At 38.0% G+C, this 24,011-nt stretch overlaps 1 protein-coding gene and 1 non-coding gene across 5 annotated transcripts in view; both read right to left on the bottom strand.

Annotated features, from left to right (window-relative positions):
• Nucleotides 1-24,011, bottom strand: part of USP48 (ubiquitin specific peptidase 48) — a 69,427-nt gene that overhangs the window by 34,990 nt on the left and 10,426 nt on the right. Inside the window, exons 2-10 of one of the 4 annotated variants that reach the window (XM_024125291.3) lie at nucleotides 22,868-22,988; nucleotides 21,768-21,924; nucleotides 18,992-19,119; nucleotides 18,551-18,675; nucleotides 17,953-18,061; nucleotides 14,208-14,341; nucleotides 13,515-13,597; nucleotides 3,901-4,080; nucleotides 404-529 (exon numbers count right to left, since the gene is read on the bottom strand). In XM_024125291.3, the coding sequence (XP_023981059.1) occupies nucleotides 404-529; nucleotides 3,901-4,080; nucleotides 13,515-13,597; nucleotides 14,208-14,341; nucleotides 17,953-18,061; nucleotides 18,551-18,675; nucleotides 18,992-19,119; nucleotides 21,768-21,924; nucleotides 22,868-22,988 (1,163 nt within the window). Of the gene's footprint in view, nucleotides 1-403; nucleotides 533-3,900; nucleotides 4,081-13,514; nucleotides 13,598-14,207; nucleotides 14,342-17,952; nucleotides 18,062-18,550; nucleotides 18,676-18,991; nucleotides 19,120-21,254; nucleotides 21,332-21,767; nucleotides 21,925-22,867; nucleotides 22,989-24,011 lie in introns of those variants that run through there. The other 3 variants (XM_028487762.2, XM_028487763.2, XM_007111796.4) reach the window with 3 other exon arrangements.
• Nucleotides 15,953-16,083, bottom strand: LOC112065364 (small nucleolar RNA SNORA18). The gene has a single exon (XR_002891991.1). It is a non-coding gene; the product is annotated as a small nucleolar RNA SNORA18 (small nucleolar RNA).

Below are 24,011 nucleotides of genomic sequence, written 5' to 3'. Positions count from 1 at the left end.
TATTAGGTAAAATGACAACTGATGACTGTCTTCAGCCAAGCAGCAGCTCTTCCTTTTTTATATTAAGTCTAGAAAATTTATAACTGGCTAAAACCCAAAACTGCTTTACAAACTGAACAAAACAGAACCAAATTGCTCTTTAAATTCATCTTTACAATCCACAGGAATTTTTTTAAATTGCTTTTGCTTTTCTTTAGGGGCGGTCGGTGGAATAGTTCTGTTAAACCCTCCTTTATCATAAAAACTCACCACTTTAAAGCAAATCTGTGATTATATACACTTTCACCATTTACCATATGCAACTAACCTACCATAATAGATAAAAGCAATCCGTTCTCGTCATTGACCTTTGAGCACAGTATTCTATAATATTTGCCTTACGTAATCCTGGAAAATTGCTCACCTGGTACCTGAATAGTCGTGTTGGGTTTTTCTTGAGCTTGTAGTCTATAAACCAACATATACGCATTTCGAGAGCAGTGAGTTCCTTTGCCACACTTGGGTTTACGTGTCTGGGATTTAGAAGGTTCTGCTGAGGTAAGAGAAATCAAAAGATGACTAAATTAGAATGCCGAGAGTTTATTCATTCTTTTGCAGGGGAGGGGAAGGGGGAGGGTCATAGAAAACAGTTCCTAAATACAAACTCAAGATACATTAAAAGGCAATACAAATTTAGCAGGCTGGACAAATTTTTTAATGTTTAAACAAGTTACTAACCCGCATTGCCTGCCATATTCCATTTTTAAAAGCTGAAAAGAAAGTATTATTTTTCACAATGACAAACCTGAACCAGGAAAAAAAAAACAAACCACAAACTATTATGAGTTTATTTTACTGTTGATCTTAAATTACAAAAATAAATCCAGACTTAACTGTGCAAAGAAATAAAATGGAATGTTCCTGAAAAAAAAGAAATAAAATGCTAAGATTAGCCACTAATCTCTATAAATTCAGAAGCAAGTGGAAAACATTAGTGTTTTACATGGCACATATATCACATGAAGGTGATCTTCAAATTGAGCCTGATTATCCCAGGATAACCTTCCAATGGGTAGGAGGTCATGGATAGTTCTGAGGAAATCAATTACCAGATCCTCAACTGACAATGTATTTTTCTAAAATTGTTCAGGTTTCACTGATGGTTTCCACCTCTCCTTTCAGTCATCTGTCTCCCACCTTACAAAAGAAAGATATAACCTCTTACCTGTGGAAAAAAAAAGTCTTATCTCACCAAAAGATATGTTTACAGTAAAATTCTGCTGTATTCAATTTTTAAAAATTTCTAACACACTTACATTGGTTTGATCAATTATGTAGTTTTATTTAAAAAAAAAAAAAGAAAAAGAAAAAAGAACACTCAATCCAGAAGTACTTTCTAACTATTTAGAGAGCTTTATAGCTACAGAAAACTTAGTATATTCCATTAGAATGAAATTCTATAGGGTCAGTGTAATGGAAACACTAGTATAGGAGAAAAAGGAAACATTAAAAAAAAAATCCTGTCATAAAAAAAGATCAGTTCATGTAACTCTGAAAAGGATGACTGTGGATGTATGGAATCTATATGTTATGTAATTTCACTTGGATACAACAGTAATGCTACAGTTTAAGTTTCAATATTTATAATTTTCAGAAGTTACATTATTTGAAGCTACTTAAATTTACAATGAAAAATGTTGGATTTTAAAATGTGCAATGAAATACAAAAGTTGTTCAATATTCTTATAGGGACTACAGGAGCAAACAAGTTTAAAGACCACAGTCATAGGGAATTAAAAATCTCAGGAGCGTGTATACAAAGAAAAGACGTTGGTCATTTCTAACTAAAAAATTAAGATTTAAGATGTTCATTAATTTGTATAAGATGGAATATAAAATGATTCACAAAAGTTCACAAGAGAATATAGTAATGAATGACTAATGGAATTTAATGAATAAGTATTTTCTATTTTTGATAAAATAGATAAAAGGAGCAATGTAAGCTGCATATAATGAGAGGCATTAAAACATTGGAATGGGATCCTCATACAGGTAGAGTCTCTTTCTATTGAACTGTTTTAAAATTTAGGACTACCTATATGTAGAAGACAGGAGAGCCTTAATAATGACTTTTTTTTTTTTTTTTGCAGTACGCGGGCCTCTCACTGTTGTGGCCTCTCCCGTTGCGGAGCACAGGCTCCGGACGCGCAGGATCAGCGGCCATGGCTCACGGGCCTAGCTGCTCCGCGGCATGTGGGATCTTCCCGGACCGGGGCACGAACCCGTGTCCCCTGCATCGGCAGGCGGACTCTCAACCACTGCGCCACGAGGTAAGCCCAATAATGCTTTTAATCCTACATTTTTCTCACTAAAATGAAACAGATCAAATAAACCTCAGTAAAGAACAGTCAAATAAAGCCGAATTTTAATTATTCACAATTTAAAGCTACATGTCAATTTTGTTCCTAGTAAGAATATCACGATTAAGAAAAAATATAGGGCTTCCCTGGTGGCGCAGTGGTTAAGAATCCGCCTGCCAATGCAGGGGACACGGGTTCAAGCCCTGGTCCGGGAAGATCCCACATGCCGTGGAGCAACTAAGCCCATGAGCCACAACTACTGAAACCCGTGCACCTAGAGCCCATGCTCCGCAACAAGAGAAGCCACCGCAATGAGAAGCCCGCGCACCGCAACGAAGAGTAGCCCCCACTCACCACAACTAGAGAAAGACCGCGTGCAGCAACGAAGACCCAATGCAGCCATAAATAAATAAATTAAATTAATATTTTTTTAAAAAAGAAAAAATATAAGCAAATGTTAAGAGCCTCAGTATTATTTAGGTAAAGTGGGAGCAAGATTGCTACATGTCTAAAATGTGATTTAAAATTAGAAAATACTTCTAGCATCAAGCCTGGGTTGAGCGCTACTCAGAGCAGGCAAGCCCAGCACACCTCCCACTTTCTCTTTTCAAGCTTTACTGAGGTGTAATTGATGAATAAAAATGGTATACATAAAAAAAACAGAAAATACTTCTTCAAATTACAAGAATATAGCCACCACATGGATATCTGCAGCAAGATTCCCCATGCCTTCCTTGAAAGCCAACCTCAACTGCCATGCTACTCCACCTTGGGAAAGTGGTACTGATCCTTTAAGAAAGAAGGGTGGCAGGAGACACACACCTATTCCCAATCCTTTTCTCTTTTTGCATCCCATTGTCCGGGCCTCACCCCAAAATGACAAACACGGTAAGAAAGTGATAAGAACCTCAGCCAAGATGGTTCCTATTGGAAGAACTGCCCACTCCATTTGACAATAAATGGGTATGTAGCCCACGAAAACCGAGGTGATGAGAGAGCTACATACTAGAATAATACTATTTCAGGAAGCATCATTTACAGCAGACCTCATTACTACTACAAAACAGCAAGCAGCTTATTCCCCAGAGGCACTGCTCCACACTCTAGGGATGGAGTAAGATACTTAACAGGGAGGGGTAGACATTGCTCAGGGAACAAAGTTCCCCTGCTAGACTTATTTCCCCAAAATAAATGTTCTGACCCAGAGAAAAGGACTACAAATCCTACTATGTTACATCTACTACTCATAATTTTTAGCTTAATACTCACCATCCTCTTCCCTAGCTGCCCACAATTAACCTGTTAATTGAAAATTAAATTTGTGCCTTCAAACTGTACTGAAAACATGACATTATGGAAACCATCTCTGGAGCAAAATCATTTTTAAAAAAAAAATTCAAGCATTGCTATAAAAGATGTTCAGAGATTTCATGTGTTTAAGAAATGCAAATAGCCTTGATAGTCCATAACAATCTTGGGCCATAATAATTTATCACAAACATTTCTGGTAAAAAAAAAAAAATTATATTTTAAAAGGGCACTCACAACTTAAAGGTTTTACCTAGATCTTCCTCAATCCCTAGTTGTAATTTCTTCCCCTCCATCTTTTCTATGTCTTCGTCATTAAACTTATACCATTCACCAGACTGTGGATCTTTCACATGGGCAATGTAGTGACCGGAATAAGCACTCACTCCTCTGTGTATGAGGACTGCACTGAGTTCATACACATAGGACCCACCTAGGGAAGGAGAAAGGGGAAAAATGAAAGAAATTTTTGGATAACATTATTTCTTCTTATATCCTGAGCCTGAATTGTAATGATTACAATTCTTTATGCATCTGACAAGAGTTCAAAATATGTCACCTAAGATTTAAAGAATTTAGTCTCATAAAATAATGTAGCAGGCATTGTTTTGAGCAGCTCACTGTACCAACTCTCCATTCCTTCTGCAAAATATACATGGAAAGCTACGGCATTCTGGGCACTCAGGGTTATGAAGCTATTCTGTAGTACACTTTCCCTTCTGCATTAACAGGCTGAGCCATATGCTTACCAAGAATCAGTTGTTCATATTTTCCAACTTATTACAAAAATTAACTATACACAAACTAATAAGATTTGAGTGCAAAACTAAAAAGCTATTGTTTCTAGAAAAAAGAAAAATGTTTTTTAAAAATTGGAGATATGGGCTTCCCTGGTGGTGCAGCGGTTGGGAGTCCGCCTGCCGATGCAGGGGACATGGGTTTGTGCCCCGGTCTGGGGGGATCCCATGTGCCGCGGAGTGGCTGGGCCCGTGGGCCATGGCTGCTGAGCCTGCGCGTCTGGAGCCTGTGCTCCGCGATGGGAGAGGCCACAGCAGTGAGAGGCCCGCGTACCGCAAAAAAAAAAAAAAAAAAAAAAATTGGAGATAAGTCATTAAGGAAAATTGCTTTCAAAATAGGTGTAGACAAGGGAATTCACTGGTGGTCCAGTGGTTAGGACTCGGTGCTTTCAATGCCGATGACGTGGGTTTGATCCCTCGTCAGGGAACTAAGATCCCACAAGCCTCGTGGCACGGCCAAAAGAGGGGGGAAAAAAAATCGGTGTAGACAAGACAAATAGAAAATACTGAGAAAGAAATAAAAAAATCTAGACTGGATTCTGCACTCAGATTTCTTTATAAGTATTTTAACTTATTAACTATTCCACTTTAAATAAACAAAACCGGGGCTTCCCTGGTGGCGCAGTGGTTGGGAGTCCGCCTGCCAATGCAGGGGACACGGGTTCGATCCCTGCTACGGGAAGACCCCACATCCTGTGGAGCAATGAAGCCTGTGCGCCACAACTACTGAGCCTGCTCTCGAGAGCCCGCGAGCCACAACTACCGAAGTCGCATACCACAACTACTGAAGCCCGCGCGCCTAGAGCCCGTGCTCCTCAACAAGAGTAGCCCCCGCATGCAGCAACTAGAGAAAGCCTGCACGCAGCAACGGGGACCCAACGCAGCCAAAAATAAATAATAAATAAAATAAATAAATTAAAATAAATAAATAAACAAAACCTACATATCACAGCCTATCTACTACGCACATGGTTTATGCAAGAAGAGAAGGCTTTATCCATACATCAAAATATCAGCAAATGAACGAACATTTACGTTTTAAGATAAAATATTTTTAAGTTTGAAAAAATCTTTTAAACATTCTAAACTTAAACCAATTATAGGGAGGAAATTGTACTTAAAGCAATCACTGCTACTACACATTTTAATAATAAAAATTAGAAAACAAATTCATCAGCAACCCTACAACACAGACATAACCACTATTAATATTGAAACAGATTTTTTTCTAACAAATATATCATTAACATCTTTCCACGTCATTAAATATTCTTCTGAAAATTATTTATAGTGACTATATACAAGTACCACATTATATTGAACCACTCCCTCACTGCTGGACATTTAAACTGGTAGCATTTTATGGCCATTAAATAATTACCTTTGTCATAAAAATCTTTGCACACATCTTTGTTTCATCACTGTAATTTCCTTAAAACTGCAAGAAGTAAGTCATAAAGGTATAGCCAGTCACTCATTCAACAAATAATAAACATCCTAGACTCTGTTTTAGGCATGGAGAATACAGCAGTTGACTGAAATGACAAAGTCTTCCATTCTTCTAGCTCAGTGGGGGACACGGTAATGTAGATTAATACCTGAAGCAAAGCCCATCTAACCCACCCCAGCTGAAAATAAATTTAAAATACTAAGATAAAAATACTTTAAAATCTTTTAAGATGCAATGATCATCTGGCAACAAATGAAGAATTCTCAGAAGCCAAATACTATGTGAAGGTAAGAAGCTAGAGAGGTTAAGGAAAATGAAACCAATTTCCTCCTGAGAGTATTAGGTGAAACTTTATCAACTTCAACTGTTTTTTTTCACATTTAAGAGGTTTGTGGGACCAGAGATCAAAGCTAAGATCCTTAAAAGGAGTCTAGAAGAGGACTCACATCATGAAACTAGGGTTCTTCAGTTTAAGAAATAAGGAGAAATGAACCTACCCTGCAGAGGAAATAGTAGCAAAAAATTATCTGCCTCATACTTTGACTCTTGGGGTGAGGAAAAAAACAAATATCTGTTGCAAGTTTTTAAGAATCTAGCCCTCATAAATATTTCAGCCAAGCATTCATAAATACCTAGGAAGACAGAGAAACCTCAAGCCAAGAGTTTAGTTTGATGTGGTCCTAGAATGAGTGACAGTTCTAAGGAATATGAATTCAGTCCAACATACACATAAACACACACAACACAACACAAAACACAAAGGACACAAGTCACTATAACTGAGAGGCAGGAAACAACAGATAAAAAACCCATGAAGTTTTTCATCTCAGTTACTGGAAAAAGTAAAAATAAGTAGAACATTATGTTTAAAGAAATAAATGATAGAATAAAAACTGAAAGTAAGGAATAAGAGATTATAAAAAATGAAAGTAAGATGTGATACAGAACCAAATCAAGCTTCTAGAAATGAAAATTACAATAACTGAAAGTCAAAACTCTATGCAAGGACTTCCCTGGTGGCGCAGTGGTTGGGAGTCCACCTGCTGATGCAGGGGACACAGGTTCATGCCCCGGACCGGGAGGGTCCCGCATGCCACCGAGCGGCTGGGCACATGAGCCACGGCCGCTAAGCCTGCGTGTCCGGAGCCTGTGCTCCACAATGGGAGAGGCCACGGCAGTGAGAGGCCCACGTACCGCAAAACAAAAAAACAAACAAACAAAAAACCAAAAAAACTCTATGCAAGTTTTAACAGAGCGATTAGGTTTGCCTAAATAGAGAATCATTAAAGTCGAAGGTAGACCTGAAAAAAGTTATGTAGAATGCAGGAAAAGCAAGAGTTAGGAGACACGGATGGCAAAGTTAAAATCTGAATACATGACTAATGTAATTCCAGGAGAGATGAATGAATGGAAAAGAGAAATAATTTTAAGACATAATGGTTGAGAAATTTATCCTTTAGGGAGGATAAATACACTAAAATTCAACCCAAACAGGTCACAGTGGCACTGCAAAACACCAAAACAAAAACAAACAAAAAAAAGATCTTCAAAATCAGACAAAATAAAACAGGTCACCTATAAAGAAACAAGAATTAAACCACAACCAACTTTACAACAGCAACAAAGGAAGCCCTAAGACAACAGACTCTCTAATTGTACTGAGTGAAAATAACTGTTAATCCTTAGAGTAAATTTCACAACAAGAAATAAAGATACTTCCAGACAGTATGCTGAAAATAACTTGATACCAAGACACCCTTACTAAAGGCATTTTTACAAACTTAATTCGGTATTTTAAAAAGTGATTCCAGATGGAAAGTCTAGAATATTAAAAGGAATGATAAACAAAGGAAGTAGGTAAACTAACACCAATAGTTCTACAGATAATAAGGCATCCTATGAGGGCGTGTGTGTATGTGTGTTTGTTTGGCAGCTGTGGCCACACCAAGCGGCTTGCAGGAGCTTAGGGCGTGTGTGTGTGTGTGTGTGTGTGTGTGTGTGTGTGTGTGTGTAGCAAAAAATTATCTGCCTCATACTTTGACTCTTGGGGTGAGGAAAAAAACAAATATCTGTTGCAAGTTTTTAAGAATCTAGCCCTCATAAATATTTCAGCCAAGCATTCATAAATACCTAGGAAGACAGAGAAACCTCAAGCCAAGAGTTTAGTTTGATGTGGTCCTAGAATGAGTGACAGTTCTAAGGAATATGAATTCAGTCCAACATACACATAAACACACACAACACAACACAAAACACAAAGGACACAAGTCACTATAACTGAGAGGCAGGAAACAACAGATAAAAAACCCATGAAGTTTTTCATCTCAGTTACTGGAAAAAGTAAAAATAAGTAGAACATTATGTTTAAAGAAATAAATGATAGAATAAAAACTGAAAGTAAGGAATAAGAGATTATAAAAAATGAAAGTAAGATGTGATACAGAACCAAATCAAGCTTCTAGAAATGAAAATTACAATAACTGAAAGTCAAAACTCTATGCAAGGACTTCCCTGGTGGCGCAGTGGTTGGGAGTCCACCTGCTGATGCAGGGGACACAGGTTCATGCCCCGGACCGGGAGGGTCCCGCATGCCACCGAGCGGCTGGGCACATGAGCCACGGCCGCTAAGCCTGCGTGTCCGGAGCCTGTGCTCCACAATGGGAGAGGCCACGGCAGTGAGAGGCCCACGTACCGCAAAACAAAAAAACAAACAAACAAAAAACCAAAAAAACTCTATGCAAGTTTTAACAGAGCGATTAGGTTTGCCTAAATAGAGAATCATTAAAGTCGAAGGTAGACCTGAAAAAAGTTATGTAGAATGCAGGAAAAGCAAGAGTTAGGAGACACGGATGGCAAAGTTAAAATCTGAATACATGACTAATGTAATTCCAGGAGAGATGAATGAATGGAAAAGAGAAATAATTTTAAGACATAATGGTTGAGAAATTTATCCTTTAGGGAGGATAAATACACTAAAATTCAACCCAAACAGGTCACAGTGGCACTGCAAAACACCAAAACAAAAACAAACAAACAAAAAAAAGATCTTCAAAATCAGACAAAATAAAACAGGTCACCTATAAAGAAACAAGAATTAAACCACAACCAACTTTACAACAGCAACAAAGGAAGCCCTAAGACAACAGACTCTCTAATTGTACTGAGTGAAAATAACTGTTAATCCTTAGAGTAAATTTCACAACAAGAAATAAAGATACTTCCAGACAGTATGCTGAAAATAACTTGATACCAAGACACCCTTACTAAAGGCATTTTTACAAACTTAATTCGGTATTTTAAAAAGTGATTCCAGATGGAAAGTCTAGAATATTAAAAGGAATGATAAACAAAGGAAGTAGGTAAACTAACACCAATAGTTCTACAGATAATAAGGCATCCTATGAGGGCGTGTGTGTATGTGTGTTTGTTTGGCAGCTGTGGCCACACCAAGCGGCTTGCAGGAGCTTAGGGCGTGTGTGTGTGTGTGTGTGTGTGTGTGTGTGTGTGTGTGTGTGTGTGTTTGGCAGCTGTGGCCACACCAAGCGGCTTGCAGGAGCTTACTTCCCCAACTAGGGATCGAACCCAGGCCCCTGGCAGGGGATACCCCTTATGAGCTTTTTTTAAGGTAGAACTAAAACACATATGAAAACAAACAACTTAGGAGAATATCGATTTCCTAGTGGTTTGAGGTCTTTGTACTGTTTTTAGAGGGTAAAGTTGTTAACTCTAAGAGTTAGGTATGTTATAATTTCCAGGTTAATCACTGAAAGAACAAAATAGTAATAGCAAACAGCCCAGCCCAGGTTGTATCCACCAGGTGGGCACTTCCACACTCCATGTTTTAGGGCTTACCTAGACTCACCTACCCACTCTTCTTTCTACTACACTGCACTCTCCCAATCACTTCATGGAAAAAGTGAACGAGAAACAACCTCTCCACTCCCAGTCTCAGGGAAGAAACAACCTTTCCACTCCCCAACCTCAGGGAACCTAAAGAAAACTCCTTAACCCTGAGCAGAGCAACAGGAAGAGAATGGGGGAAATGTCATAGTGTTAAATTGGCCGGGTTCCTATAGCGTGAGTGAGCAAGGGAACCTCAAGCAGCGAACTTGATCTGTGATGATACCTAACTAGTAGGGACCCCAGGTGCCTGGCAGAAAGAAACCTGAGGTCTCTCTGAAGGAGGTGGCTTTATCCCAGCCCTAAGTGAATCCCTGTAAAAAAATTTTCCAGGGACTTCCCTGGCAGTCCAGTGGTTAAGACTCTGCACTTCCACTGCAGGGGGCGCAGGTTCGATCCCTGGTGAGGGAACAAGATCCCACATGCTATGCAGTGCGGCAAAAAAATAAAATAAAAATTTTCGAGAGACAGCTAGGTACGGAAGACATGGCAACATTAAAATAACCAAATCAGACAGCAAAAATAAACCTGAATAATATTCCACCAATGTCAGTCATGGATTATAAAACTGGGCTTTCTATGTTTAGAGAAATGAGAAACTTGAAAATATATGCAAGTGACAGGGAACTATAAAAAGTGATGTAAATTTGAATTAGAGGAATTAGGAGTGTAAATAGATGAACTGATTCAGTTAAAAGATCAAAACTATCAGATTGGATTTTCTCATATAAATTTGAAATTCTCCAAAATAAAAAGGTTAAGAAGACAGACAGACACACCTGTGGTGTTATTCTCCAGCGATCAATGGCCCAGATGAAGGAGCAGAGGAGGCAGATTAAGATTTAATGATGGGTTAGATTTCGCCTGGCTATATCCCAGGAGGCAAAAGGGTAAACTAAACTATAATGTTTAGGGGTCCAAGCTTACACGGTAAAACGCTAAAGCAAAAAAATTAAAAAGTCATTGCCATGTAAGTCAGATTACTGGCTATATTTCAGGAGGAAGGAGATTGCAACTGGGCGGGGCACACAGGAATCTTTGGAGTGTTGGGAATGTTTTTTCTTGACCTGGGGGGTACTCATGAAAATATTCACTTTGTGATAATTCTCTGAGCCATACATTTTTGTATTTTAACTTCGATGAATGTGTTACATTTTATAATTTTAAGAAGAGGAGGAAAAATAGGATGGAATAAGATGTATGAAATTTAAACTATGGAAGAACAAGGTAGCTTATGACCCTCAGGAGGACTGAGGCAGAGTGAAAGACAAAATCACTGAAGGAGAGAAGTTGTTAATGAGGTCAGCTGAAGACTGTCTACAACAGTGGTACTTAGTAGTATTCCCTAAATTATTAATGAAGACAATAACCCACAGAAGTGTTAGCAGTAACTGTGACTCTATTATCAATAGACATCACGGTTTTCATTATCACATTACCATTGTTGCAGATAACCTGATTTTATACTTATTGATTTATTATACTCATCAACTTAAGAATTACAGTGGTTTTGGCCACTGGAACCTGTTCTTTGGTTTGCACCTATATTACTGTATTACAATTTGTCTCAGTATTTTGATAACTACATTTAAATGTAATTGGTTTCTGGGACTTCCCTGGCAGTCCAGTGGTTAAGACTTCGCCTTCCAATGCAGGGGGTGCAGGTGCGGGTTCGATCCTTGGTGGGGAGCTAAGACCCCACGTGCCTCGTGGCCAAGGAACCGAAACATAAAACAAGCAATATTGTAACAAATTCAATAAAGACTTCAAAAATGATCCACATCAACAAAAATCTTTAAATGTAATTGGCTTCTTCTAAAATTCTATGAATTTTATTCAGACTCTTAAAATGGTCTACAGGGATATTAAAATCCTCAAGAAATATGGCAGGAGTTGAGTTAGAGGGTAAGCTGCTAAATGTTCAAGGTATGAGAATCCCTCTGTCTACATATCTCTGTGTATCTGCAGGTTCACTATTTAAAGAAGCAAATGAATTCTCCTTTAAAAAATAGATCATCTTTCAGATCTATCTTTTGCACTTTGTGGATATGTGTGTGTAGACAGACACACATGAATAAGAATTTAGGAAAATATAAATACTGGTTATCTGGGTGACAGAATTACAAGTGGCTCTTATTTATAACTCTTCTTTATGCTTTCTGAATTTTCCTAATTATCTAGAATGAACCCTGTGCAATTACAACAAGTTAGTTTCTAGTATTCTACCTATATGGGGTAATACATTTGTATAACAAACATTATAAAAGGGTATGAACAGGTCTATAACTACAAACTACTGGATTAATTTTACCAGTCATAGCTAACAATTCTAAAATAAGAATTTTTATTTCTCTAATTAAAAATTACTTAGTAATCCAACATACTAAAATTATATATACAGCTTTTTTGACCTATTATGGTCAAAGGTTTTCTTTACAGTATAAATTGGACAAATATATAATAAATTGAATAACAATAAGAACTATTCAAAATCATACACTGGAGTCAAGGAAAAGAATAGTTTGGGAATTCCCTGGCGGTCCAGGGTTAGGACTGGATGCTTTCCCTGCAGTGGCCTGGGGTTCAATCCCTGGTCGGGGAACTAAGATCCTGCAAGCCACACGGCGCACCCCCCAAAAAAAAAAAAAAAGGAAAGGAATACTTTTACATCTCCTAAGTTTCTGACCCCGAGAAACCACTAAGCCATCAGGCTTTTCTAATTTCAAATAATTACCTAAACAAAGGAGGCAGGAAGCAAACTACTATGTAAAGTGAACTACTGCTAAGTTTATTCATTCAGCCAAATATAATAGTAACAAAGTCCAGCAGCAGTGTCTACAGTACTTTCCTTCTTCCACAGGTGTAAATTTTAAACTCCAGTACTGATTAGAGAGCACCATACATTTTAAGGCTTAAATATTCACCACATCACTTCCCCCAACCTCCCCAATCATTTCTGTTGAAGGTGTTATTTTATGGCTTGCTTCCATTTATAAGCTGCCACCAGAACCCTTTTATGGAGACAGAGTTTATGATATAATTTCTGTATTAAAAATTTCACAAACATTAAGGTCAATCTTAAAAGAGAAGTAAAATGGTCTGTCCAGTAAGGGCAGGAAAAACAAAGGGCAAGATGTTTCTTTTCTCTAACAAGAATCATCCTGTTTGGTAAGATGAAGACTACCAAAAGAAAAAGAAGAGTAAGTTATTAGAGACTCTGTCGTAACATCCTACAACTTATCAGTGGTCATATATATAATTATAGCATAAATATTGGAACTAGGCCATCTAATGTTTTTGATAAAATGTTTTTTAAAAACGTGAATGGAGGCAGCTTGGAGACCCTTAATTTTACGAGGAATTACAGATATGGTATTGAGGCTAAGGTAACAAGCCTTGAGTACAGGAACAGCGAAGTATTTTTCATTTTTTATTCTTTTATACCATTAATTATATACTGGGTTGACCAAAAAGTTTGTTCGGGTTTTCCCGTGAACGAACATTTTGGCCAACCCCAATATACATCCATGAACCATCTAATCTTTGTTATGTACTCACTCATAGAAAATGAAAGTAACATATCGGCTCACCTAATATGCCTTTGTTCTCAAAGATTAGCAAATAAAATTTAGTAGTAAAATGCTACTCTGTACTCAACACAAGTAGATCACAAGTTCGTCTCTGAGCATTATAATTATCACTGCTTGGTAAAAATATTACCTTTGTGTTCCACATAAGGCTCCATATCCAAAATTTCTGAGAAGCCAATGTAGGTATTCAGCTTTTTCTTATGTCCAGTTTGCCTAACCAAGAAGAAAGCTAATTATATTTATATTTAAAACAACCATAAAACACTGTATAAGCTCTACTGGTTATTTTAATAAACTGGATAGCAGCTAGGTAGATTTCATTTAGCAATCTTGCTCAAAACATAATACTGTTTTAGAATTGGGCAATAAATAATCAACAACCTAAAAGGTATGAATTTAAAGTGCTAATTCCAAACAGTACATTTCCAGAAGTTTTAATTTTATTACAAAGGAAACCATACATGTTCCTGCTTTACAGAAGAAATGCACATGCGAAAAAAAATTGCCTGATCTATCTCCATGGGAATGGGGGACGTACTGTAGTGAGTAGAAAATTTACTCGAGTCCCTTATACAATAATACAGAATGTCAAGGAAATTCAGTTCCTACCTAAACGTCTGCTTTTGCTTGGCAGTTTTTAATAATTTTTCAGATTAAAAAATAAGGATTCTCTATTTTTCTAGTTCTTAATTATGACAGGCTGTAACTTTCATCCCCAAATCTTGACTTTCAAATTATAAGCATTTTACTATCTTATCTATGGTAAAATCTGTACATACTAGTCCACAATGAGCAACAAACACTACGACATGCACATATTTACCTGTCAAAGACAAAACGCATTAGCTGTAAGTTCAGAGTACAAGGAAGACTAAGGAGTCGGATCTTCCTTGTTGCATTCTGTTTGCTTTGACAGTTTTCACAAAAGTATCGATTGTCTCCTTCTAATTTTTCTTCCTGATCAGGAATAAGACACATTAGTTTAAAAATTTTAAAAAAAAGCTTTTATTAAGTGATCAACCCTACGATGCAAATTATAATTTCATTTTAGTTAATAGCTTCTATTCAAGCTCTTTAAGATCAACTTATTATAAATAATGAAGGACACATAAGATGGTATTAGCTTAGCAGTGACATTATTAATTTGTATACAATGATTTAAAACTGATGTTTCTCTTTCCAAAATGTATGATTTTAAAAATACTTGGCTTTAGATCTTTTCTCCTGATAATCCCAATTCTGGGAATTGTAAGGAAGTAGGTTTCGAAAATAAATCATAAGAGGCTTCCCTGGTGGCACAGTGGTTAAGAATCCGCCTGCCAATGTAGGGAACACGGGTTCGAGCCCTGGTCTGGGAAGATCTCACATGCCGTGGAGCAACTAAGCCTGTGCGCCACAACTACTGAGCCTGCGCGCTAGAACGCGCGAGCCACAACTACTGAAGCCTGTGCACCTAGAGCCCGTGCTCTGCAACAAGAGAAGCCACCGCAATAAGAAGCCCGTGCCCGCGCACCGCAACGAAGAGTAGCCCCTGCTCACCGCAACTAGAGAAAGCCCGCGCGCAGCAACGAAGACCCAACGCAGCCAAAAATAAATAAATAAATAAATAAATAAATAAATAAAATCATAGGTACTTTGATGCGGCAAAATTAATTTTAAAACAGTGAAAATGGGCGGAAACTACATCTGGGCAATGAATATGAAATTATATATACAAATTTCAAACACACAAACAGTTAAAGTTACTGAACCACATTCATGACACAAAACTAAGAGTGCAGAAAAACGCAATGTTAGAGCTAATGGTGGTTTCTTTTTAAATTTTTCCTTTATGTTTCTTTTTTTTTTTAATGCTGACTTTCTGCACAAAGTGTAAAGGGTTTTTCGTTTGTTTGTTTGTTTTGCGGTACGCGGGCCTCTCACCGCTGCGGCCTCTCCCGTTGCCATGGCCCACCGGCCCAGCCGCTCGGCAGCACGCGGGATTCCCCCGGACCGGGGCACGAACCCGCACCCCCCGCATCGGCAGGCGGACTCCCAACCACTGCGCCACCAGGGAAGCCCAGGGTTTTTTTTTATTATGTGTAACGTAGGCAAAATTATTTAAGTCAATAAATTTTTAAGGAATTCCACATGTTCTGATTCTTTCCACTGCCAATCACCTTAGTGATTATTTTAGTGATAATCTCCAAAGTCATAATCTTCAAGATAAGATAGCCCTTTCAAAAAGAAGTTTTGCTCAATCCACAGCTGTCATGTCAGTCAGTCCACAATTCTTTTAGTGGGGCTTCTTTGATCGCCAATGGAATACGGACACACTTCAAAATTCCCCACCTGTAACCTTTGGGATCCAGTTTCCTCAAGCAATTTACTGTAGGACCATGTTTAGGTCAGGAGATGGATCTGCCTGGTTCTGACTTTGACACCCTCTAAAATTGTATTAAGTTCAAATCATACTCATTCCTAAGCTATCACACCCTACAACAGTACAGATTGTTGGGATATGCCAATATCTAAGACAAAAAAAAAAAGTTTGACTGTTAGGTTTTTCACAGTTTACTTGGCAGCTCTGTCTTACAGTTAGTTCTTTCCCACAGATATAACAGGTAGTTCTAGGAGTAAAGGAAACCACATAGTTACTCTATGAGGCGTTTCCAATGCTGTAGGTTTACAGAAAAAGTTCCATTGGGATAGACCTCAACTTCCTTTATGTTTCTATAACAGCTTTTGATACAGATTACACTACAAGACAATAAATACAGTAATACAATACTAGTACCAACACTTTATTCATTTGATCCAGGAAGCCACACTCACCTATTTACTCAACTCACATCCCCCTCAGCATCTTTGACTAGCTGCTCCCCTGTCTCTCTGATCTCTTAATGTTTGAATGCCCCAGGGTTCAGTCCTTGGTCTTCGTCTCTCTCATGCCCTTGGTGATTTGATCAAGCCCGGACTTCTCCCCTGAACTATACCTATCAAACCTAACATGGCCCACTGCAAATTCCTAATTCCTCTGCCAAACCTGCTCTTCCCACACTCCTTCACATCTTAGTTATGCCAACTTTATTCTTCCAGTTGCTCAGGACAAAACCTTAGTAATCCCTGACTCCTCTCTTTTTCTCCATATCCAATCTACAATTTTATCAGCTCTACTTTGAAAAATCCAAACACTGATTATCACCTCTCCAGCTAACCCTTTGTCCAAGCCACCATCAACTAACTCCTTCTGTCTGCCCTTGCCCCACCATCAGCCTATTCTCAAGACAGCAACCAGAGTTATCCTGTTGAAACAGATTACATCACTCCTACGCATACAGCCCTACATGGTATCTCATCTCACTCAGAGTCAGATTTCCAACAAAGGTCTACCAGGCCCTGTCTGATATGGTCCTTAGTTACATCCACAATGTCATCTTCTATCATCCTCCCTATGTTTCAACCACACTGACCTCCCTGCTACTCCTCAAACCACCAGGCACATTCTTGTCTCATGCTCTACACTTGCTATTTCATCTGCCCCAGACACTCTTCTCCCCAGTTCTTGGATGACTCACTACTCCACTTCCAATCACACTCCACATTCTCCATGCCCCTTCCCTGCTTTAGTTTTCTCCATAGCCCTTATTACAGTTGACACACTAGATGTTTTACTTCCATTTATTTTATTGTCCGTCACTGGTCCCCATACCACTATCACTATAAGCTTCTTAAAGGCAAAAATGTCTGTTTTGTTCCATATGGTTATTCCCAACAGCTGAAACACTGCCTGAACACGTAAGCACTCAATATTTAGCTGAATGAACCCAATAAATGAGAACTTCAAGCACGCTAATGGTTGTGCTAAAGGAGGAGGAAAAGTACAAAATTATTTCAAGAAAGGAAGCTATATAATAAGCACACCTATCAATACCATGCTATGTGTCTGTTCCTACATGATAACAAAGGCTGCCTCTTAGCAATTTTTCCACTCCGAACAAAGGGGAACCATTTCCCTGTCTCTGCATAAATCTAAATATACAAAGAGGGACTTCCCTGGCTGTCCAGTGGTTAAGGATCCGCGCTCCCAATTCATGGTGCATGGGTTCAATCCCTGGTTGGGGAACTAAGATCCCGCATGCCACCTGGTGTGGCCGAAATAAACACACACACACACACACACACACACACACACACACACACACAGATATGGAGTGGAGAGGCTGAAGAATGGCCATATTTGATGTAAAAAAATATTTGCATTCAACACTTTCTAGTTCTCATTAAATGAAAAAGTAAATTAACCTTATGGTAACATCACTTACATTTTCTTACTCTGTTACACCCCAATCACACGAGTTTTTGCACATACATAACTCTACATATAAAATAAACTGAAATAGTCAAAAATTATTTTAAATGCAGCCTACTTCAATACTTTATAATTTACAAAGTTTCTTCTACATCATTACATAAACAGAGACACTCATATGTAGAAAATGTTGAAATAATGAATTTATTCATAAAATCAAAGACATTCAGAATAGTGTTAATGAGCAGAAACAACATATACGCCAAAATCTGAATACCTTCAAAAATTCTGAGATACAATCTGTTAACTGTTTGTGGCCTTGGATATTTAACTCCAGTTCATAAAACTTTGATAAAAGCTTAGATTCTCTGCCACACTGATTGCACCTATAATAAAGCAGAATGATAAAATTAAGATCAGAGCGGGAAAAGCAATAACGTTCTACTGTACTACATCCTGGAAATACACAAAGAAGCATTTATTACCTTAATTCTGTCATAGAAATTATCTACACTATGTATATTCAAAAAATAAAAACAAAGTGATTGATGAGGTCATGCATTTTATGCTTAGGAAAAAGTTTAAGAGTTGTTTTACTTTTAGCACTCCAGCAGGCTCCAATCTCACGCTTTCAGCCCAGACCACAGCCATGAAATAAACAGCAAGAGCTCAACCAGACACAGCTCCCAACACCTGGATGGGTTCAACTGTAATTATCTAGTCAGTTGTTTACATGTTCCCATGGAAAGGTATTACTATAAATACTTCAGGTCCCATGATAGGCCACTAAATCCATAACCTGGAAGTGAACTAGAAGACACAGAAGCAACTGCCTTAGAATAAAATGTATGATGAAAAAGTGGAAACACACTTACACAGTTACATAAGCATATTCCCCACAGAACTGCTGTTGCACAATGTTCCTCACATCGGGATTCTTTTGTTTAGACAAAGTATCTTCCAAAAGAGACATAAAGAGCTTTGAAAATTCTTGGGCATCCTACAATACAGGTTTGGGTTAATAAAAAGAAAAAAAAAAATCATACCTTGCTTTTCAATTTCTGTTACAAATAGTAATAACTAAAATAACCCAGAAACTCTGTACTTTGAACTTAGCATTTTGGAACAAGGACTAGAGCTATGCTGGATCAGTTTGTGCCCACATATGGATTTTCAGAAAAGAGATCAAGGAAAATGTATAATATACTGAACAGTAAATAAAATAGAAAAAAATTTATTTTAAAAAATTTCTTCATTTCTTTCTATAAAGATTGTAAGGAATGCTTTTTATATTTAAAAAAATAAAAGGTTCTTACCTGCTGCTGCCCTGTGTCCAAGCCCAAAGCTTTAACAAATCCCGATGGATCAATGTATCGCCTATTACTGTTTTGCAACAAGGCAAATAAGTACTGGAGATGCTCACAAATTGTTTGAGGCTCATAATCTATTAAAGAAATGTTTGTTCTTTTAAAAACTGCTACTTTTTAAAAATATGTACTCCTCTTCACATGAGAACATAATTATAATTAAACACCCTTATATCCAAACTATAATAATCTTTTATTAATAATTTTAAAACTTTAAAAGAAATCAGTAATCACATCTTTTGGAAGTCATGAGGCAGCCATGGCAGTCTATATGCATCCCCTAAAGGCCAAGAGGCTACACATATGGTACAACAACAATAGCAATCATGACTATGGCTTCTAGAGTGTCAAATCACACCGAAACATCCAATCCAGTAATAAAAACCATACATTATATTTACTATTTGCATTAAATGGCCAAATACTTTAATATAATCTCATTAATGTGAACTTGCCACAAACAGAGCAAATGACAGCAATCTCAAGCACACTGATTCAAACTTGAATGAACAATATAACAAGTTACTGTTAAAAATCTTAAAATTTAGTTTCAAGTTTTAGTGAGTTCAGAGAAGGTATGCAAATAGGAAGCATGAATCTCAAGAGCCCTAAAAGATTTGTGTATTCTCTTCTGTGCCAGTTATGGATTAATTGCCTCTCAGCTCCAAATCCACCCTTCTTTGCTTGCTCTGTGCTAACAGAGATGAGCTCTGCAAAGATTCCTCCTTTGCCAGCTAGTGTAAAGTTGAGTCTTGTCAGTAGAGAGCGCTCCAGGGCTCCACTGTGTGTCTCACCAGGCTCTGCGGGCTCCCTCAGCCAGCAGTGGCCAGCAGCTTCTCCCGGCACCTCCTCTGGTAGCTTCAGTGGGATGCCTCTTGTGAGGCATTTCCTCCTGAATGACCACCCTGTGAATGACCTCCTGGACACTCTCTGCAAGAGATTCCAAGGTCCAGTACCTCCCTGAGGACAGTTTCCAGCAAGGAAACCCACTGAGGCATCTCAGCACCTTCTGGGCCATCCAGTGAGCTCGGGCAGGCAGTGCTTTCTCCAGTGAGGTCTGGCTCTCAGGCCTGGTCAGTGGGGGTGTGGGACTCCTCCTTCTGTATTCTTTCTCAGCCCTTGGGGTAGTGGCTGCTCCCCTATCTGCTATATCTGTGTTTTTTCAAGTCCTCTTTAATTCTTACTAACCAATTCCCCTATTACTCTAATTTCCTATTAATAATTTTTTGTCAGTTCAAATCGTTGTGTAGTATGTCTCCTGATTGGTCTGAATGGTTTATCTCTTTACTACCAATTGTGACTCACCAATTATGACAAGGAAGTCAATAGTTCATTTGTAAAATAAAGATAAAAATCTTACTTCCTGGGGTGCAGGGGCTTTACAGGATGTTAAAAGCCCTTCAAGTAAGTTTGTAGCTACTCCAACTTTCTTATTTTACAGGTTAGATACTACATGAGATCTTAAATAACTTATCCTCTGCTGGTTTTCCTATCTGTAAAATAAGGGAGTGGCGGAGCTGGGACTAGAACTCAAGTCCCATCATTTCCAACACAAACCCTTCTCACTACACTGCACTGTGTCTGCTAACAGCACCAGAAATGCACACTCTTATCCGAGAAGAAGGTTAAGGACTTTGGTGAAATAGTAAAATCTAAGTGTTTAGAAATTTAAAAAACAAAACAAAACAAAAAACACATCTCTTGAAGATACATATTAAAACCACAATACCCAAAGGCGGCCATAGTACATCATTTTACAAAATAGACTTTTAGTTTCCACTTGTTATTTAGCTATCTTCTCATTGGTAAATTTATACTTCAGCAAAAACAATGCTAAAACTTAAAAATGATCCATTTCCCATTACTCATCCTTTACATAACACTAATTCTTTAAATATCAATACCTTCTATACTATTAATCTAGATTTAAATATTCAGAACTATAGGAATAAAGCTTTGGGGAAACAAACTTAAGAATTTTTAAGCACTGTTTTGAACTGTTAACAAGTACCAAAAGTATTACCATTATCTAAAGAGCAGCAAGAAGGAAGATGTGGGGCTTAGGAACCCTATCTTTTCTCTCTCAGAGCCAAAGACATGAGCTGTGTGCCCAAATCAGATCACATAAAAGACAGCACAGGATTTACAAATGAGAACAAGAGTCAAAGGTTTCCAACCTGGAGCTCCTAGACCTGTGTAATCTTATACTCACTTCCCTCTATACCCCAGCTTTGAGAAGAAGAAAAAGCTGGTCATTCCATGGAAGTTCCATCTCAAAGAGAATAATCTCTAAATAGAAATATCAATTAGGAATAACAATCCACATATTATGCATTAAAAAACTAAATAATTCCACTAGAACAGTTTGAAACTGATTTCTAAATTTGCAATGAGTGTAGTCACATATTAGTAGCTTGCTTTGCCAAGGCTGGTTAATTTAATCTTAATTTTAGAGGGTATTTTGTAAATCAGCCTATTAGGGAATCAAGACAAAAGGCTGTGGGTACACTGAAGTGTTTATTTATTAAGTCTCTCAAACTAGGCAAAAGAGTAACCTTGTCTGCTTTACTGACTGATTTCTCTCAATCACTAGAATTTAATGGACTGCAATCAGTGTATTACAGAGGGAAACTGTAGTTGAAGTTTCCTCTATATGATTGGTTCAAAGTGGTCTAGCTAGCAATAAGCTCAGCAGTAAGCCCTCCCCATACCCATCCCCACTCACCTTTCTCTTCTTGAATACCATCTCCCATCATGTAGTCACTACAGGTGCTTGGACATAAGTAGAGCGCCTGCCGAAGCTCCAGGTTAAGAAACCACACTTGAAGAAATGTGTTGACATAACAAGTAGCTCCAAGGTTAGTGAGGCCCACAAATGAGTTCTACAAAAACACAAAATTTACAATTATAAAACCAGTTTCCCCTTAAATAAAAAAATTATGAGAAGTATTTTTTTAATTTGATTAAAAATGTGTTAAACTGCCTCAACCACTAAACCCTGTGAGCCTCTCTCAGGAAAGGTTAGGGCATAATTATCATGAAAGCCCCATTTGGGTTGACTATGGGAGTGGGAAAGACTTAGGACAGTATCTCTAGTCTTCTCCAGCCACTTAAATCTAAGCTTAGAGAACAGTTGGCTCTAGGAAACATCAATTTTAAACATGTGTACATAGGTTTTTCATTTGCTATATTCCTAAGAGCCCAGCATTCAGTAGAATGACAGAGTGAAACTTCCAGAAAAGTTCCTTTTTATCCTATAGATCTGGGAGATGGGGGGATGGAGGGAGTTAGTTCCAATTTTTTCCAAAGATAAGGCTGAGAATTCCTGAACTTACAGAGAATCATTCTTTTTAAGAGAGAAAATACCTATACAGGTGACTATTTTGTAAACGCCAGCCTTTATCGTTAGAAAGTATTAATGTGTATTACCATTAAAAAAAAGGTAAAACTTCTGTTGTATGTATAATATGTAAAACTACAAGCCCAAGAAAGCAAAGTAATATCATTACGGGAGCTTGTTCCCTGGATTTACCACCTCCTTTAAAGAGACTTAAAAAGAGCTCAAAATAAAACATGCGACGTTAAAGCAAACACAGAATCAGCATTGAACTAAAACTATTATTTAAAGGCTTACTGGATTACATAGCTACCTGTTTTAAAGCATACCATTAAGAACTGTTCCAATTCAAGTGGTTTAGAGTCTTAAATTCCACTACTGATCTTAAAGCTGCTTAGGTTACCTGAAATCAGTAATGGTTTCTGATCATAACAAAATAAAACACACAAGAATGCCATATAGAAATCTCTTAAAAAATGAGGGCTTACCTTTTTTCTCCTCTCACAGTTGGGGTCGTCAATGTTATGAAAACTATTTTCATCTATTTCTCCTAACCAAATGTGCTCACCAATCCCAACCAAGCAATTCGGATTTCCTTTGCAGTTTCGTCTATGAAAAAATATTGTATGATTCAAAAATAACACAGTTCCATGGTAAAGAAATATGCAAATCAAAACTATAATGATACAATTTTTAAAATTCTATTTCTCATCTATTAGATTAGCAAAACTGAGAAAGCATAATACCACACCCAGTTTGTGAGGCTGTGGGGAAACAGAACTCATCTACTGCTGATGAGAATGCCAACTGGTAGGACTCTTACAGAAGGGAATTTTGCAATTGCTAACAAATCTACATACACACCTACTTTTTGACCTATCCATTTCACTTCTAAGAATTCATCCTGAGGATGGACCTCCAAAAGTGCAAAAACACATACACTAGGTTATTCATTACAGCACTGTGATTGCAAAATACTGGAAACAACCCAAATTACCAAACATAGGGAATATGGGGCTTCCCTGGTGGCTGAGAGTGGTTGAGAGTCCTCCTGCCAATGCAGGGGACACGGGTTCGTGCCCCGGTCCGGGAAGATCCCACATGCCGCGGAGCGGCTAGGCCCGTAAGCCATGGCCGCTGAGCCTGCGCGTCCGGAGCCTGTGCTCCGCAACGGGAGAGGCCACAACAGTGAGAGGCCCACGTACCGCAAAAAAAAAAAAAAAAATAGAGAATATGGTACATCCACACAATGGAGTACCACACAACTGTGACAGGAAAAACACATGATGATCTCTGTGAACTGATGTAATTTCTAGGATATATTAATGAGCAAAAAGCAAAGTGCAAGAGAGTTATCTACAGCATGACATTTTTTATGTTAAGAAAGATGGGGAAATAAAATACACATGTATCTGCTCATTTGAGCAAAAAGAAAAACACAAATGTATTTATGCGTGTGTATAACTGAATCACTTTGCTGTACAGTAATTAACACAACATTGTAAATCAACACTTCAATAAAAAAATAACAGTATATTGGGGCTTCCCTGGTGGCGCAGTGGTTGAGAGTCCACCTGCCGATGCAGGGGACACGGGTTCGTGCCCCGGTCCGGGAAGATCCCACATGCCGCG

The sequence above is a fragment of the Physeter macrocephalus genome, chromosome 3, assembly GCF_002837175.3.
Source record: "Physeter macrocephalus isolate SW-GA chromosome 3, ASM283717v5, whole genome shotgun sequence".
NCBI classification, from domain to species: domain Eukaryota; kingdom Metazoa; phylum Chordata; class Mammalia; order Artiodactyla; family Physeteridae; genus Physeter; species Physeter macrocephalus.
The sequence above is the reverse complement of the archived record's forward strand: the minus strand, read 5'-3'. Positions and strand labels throughout refer to the sequence as shown.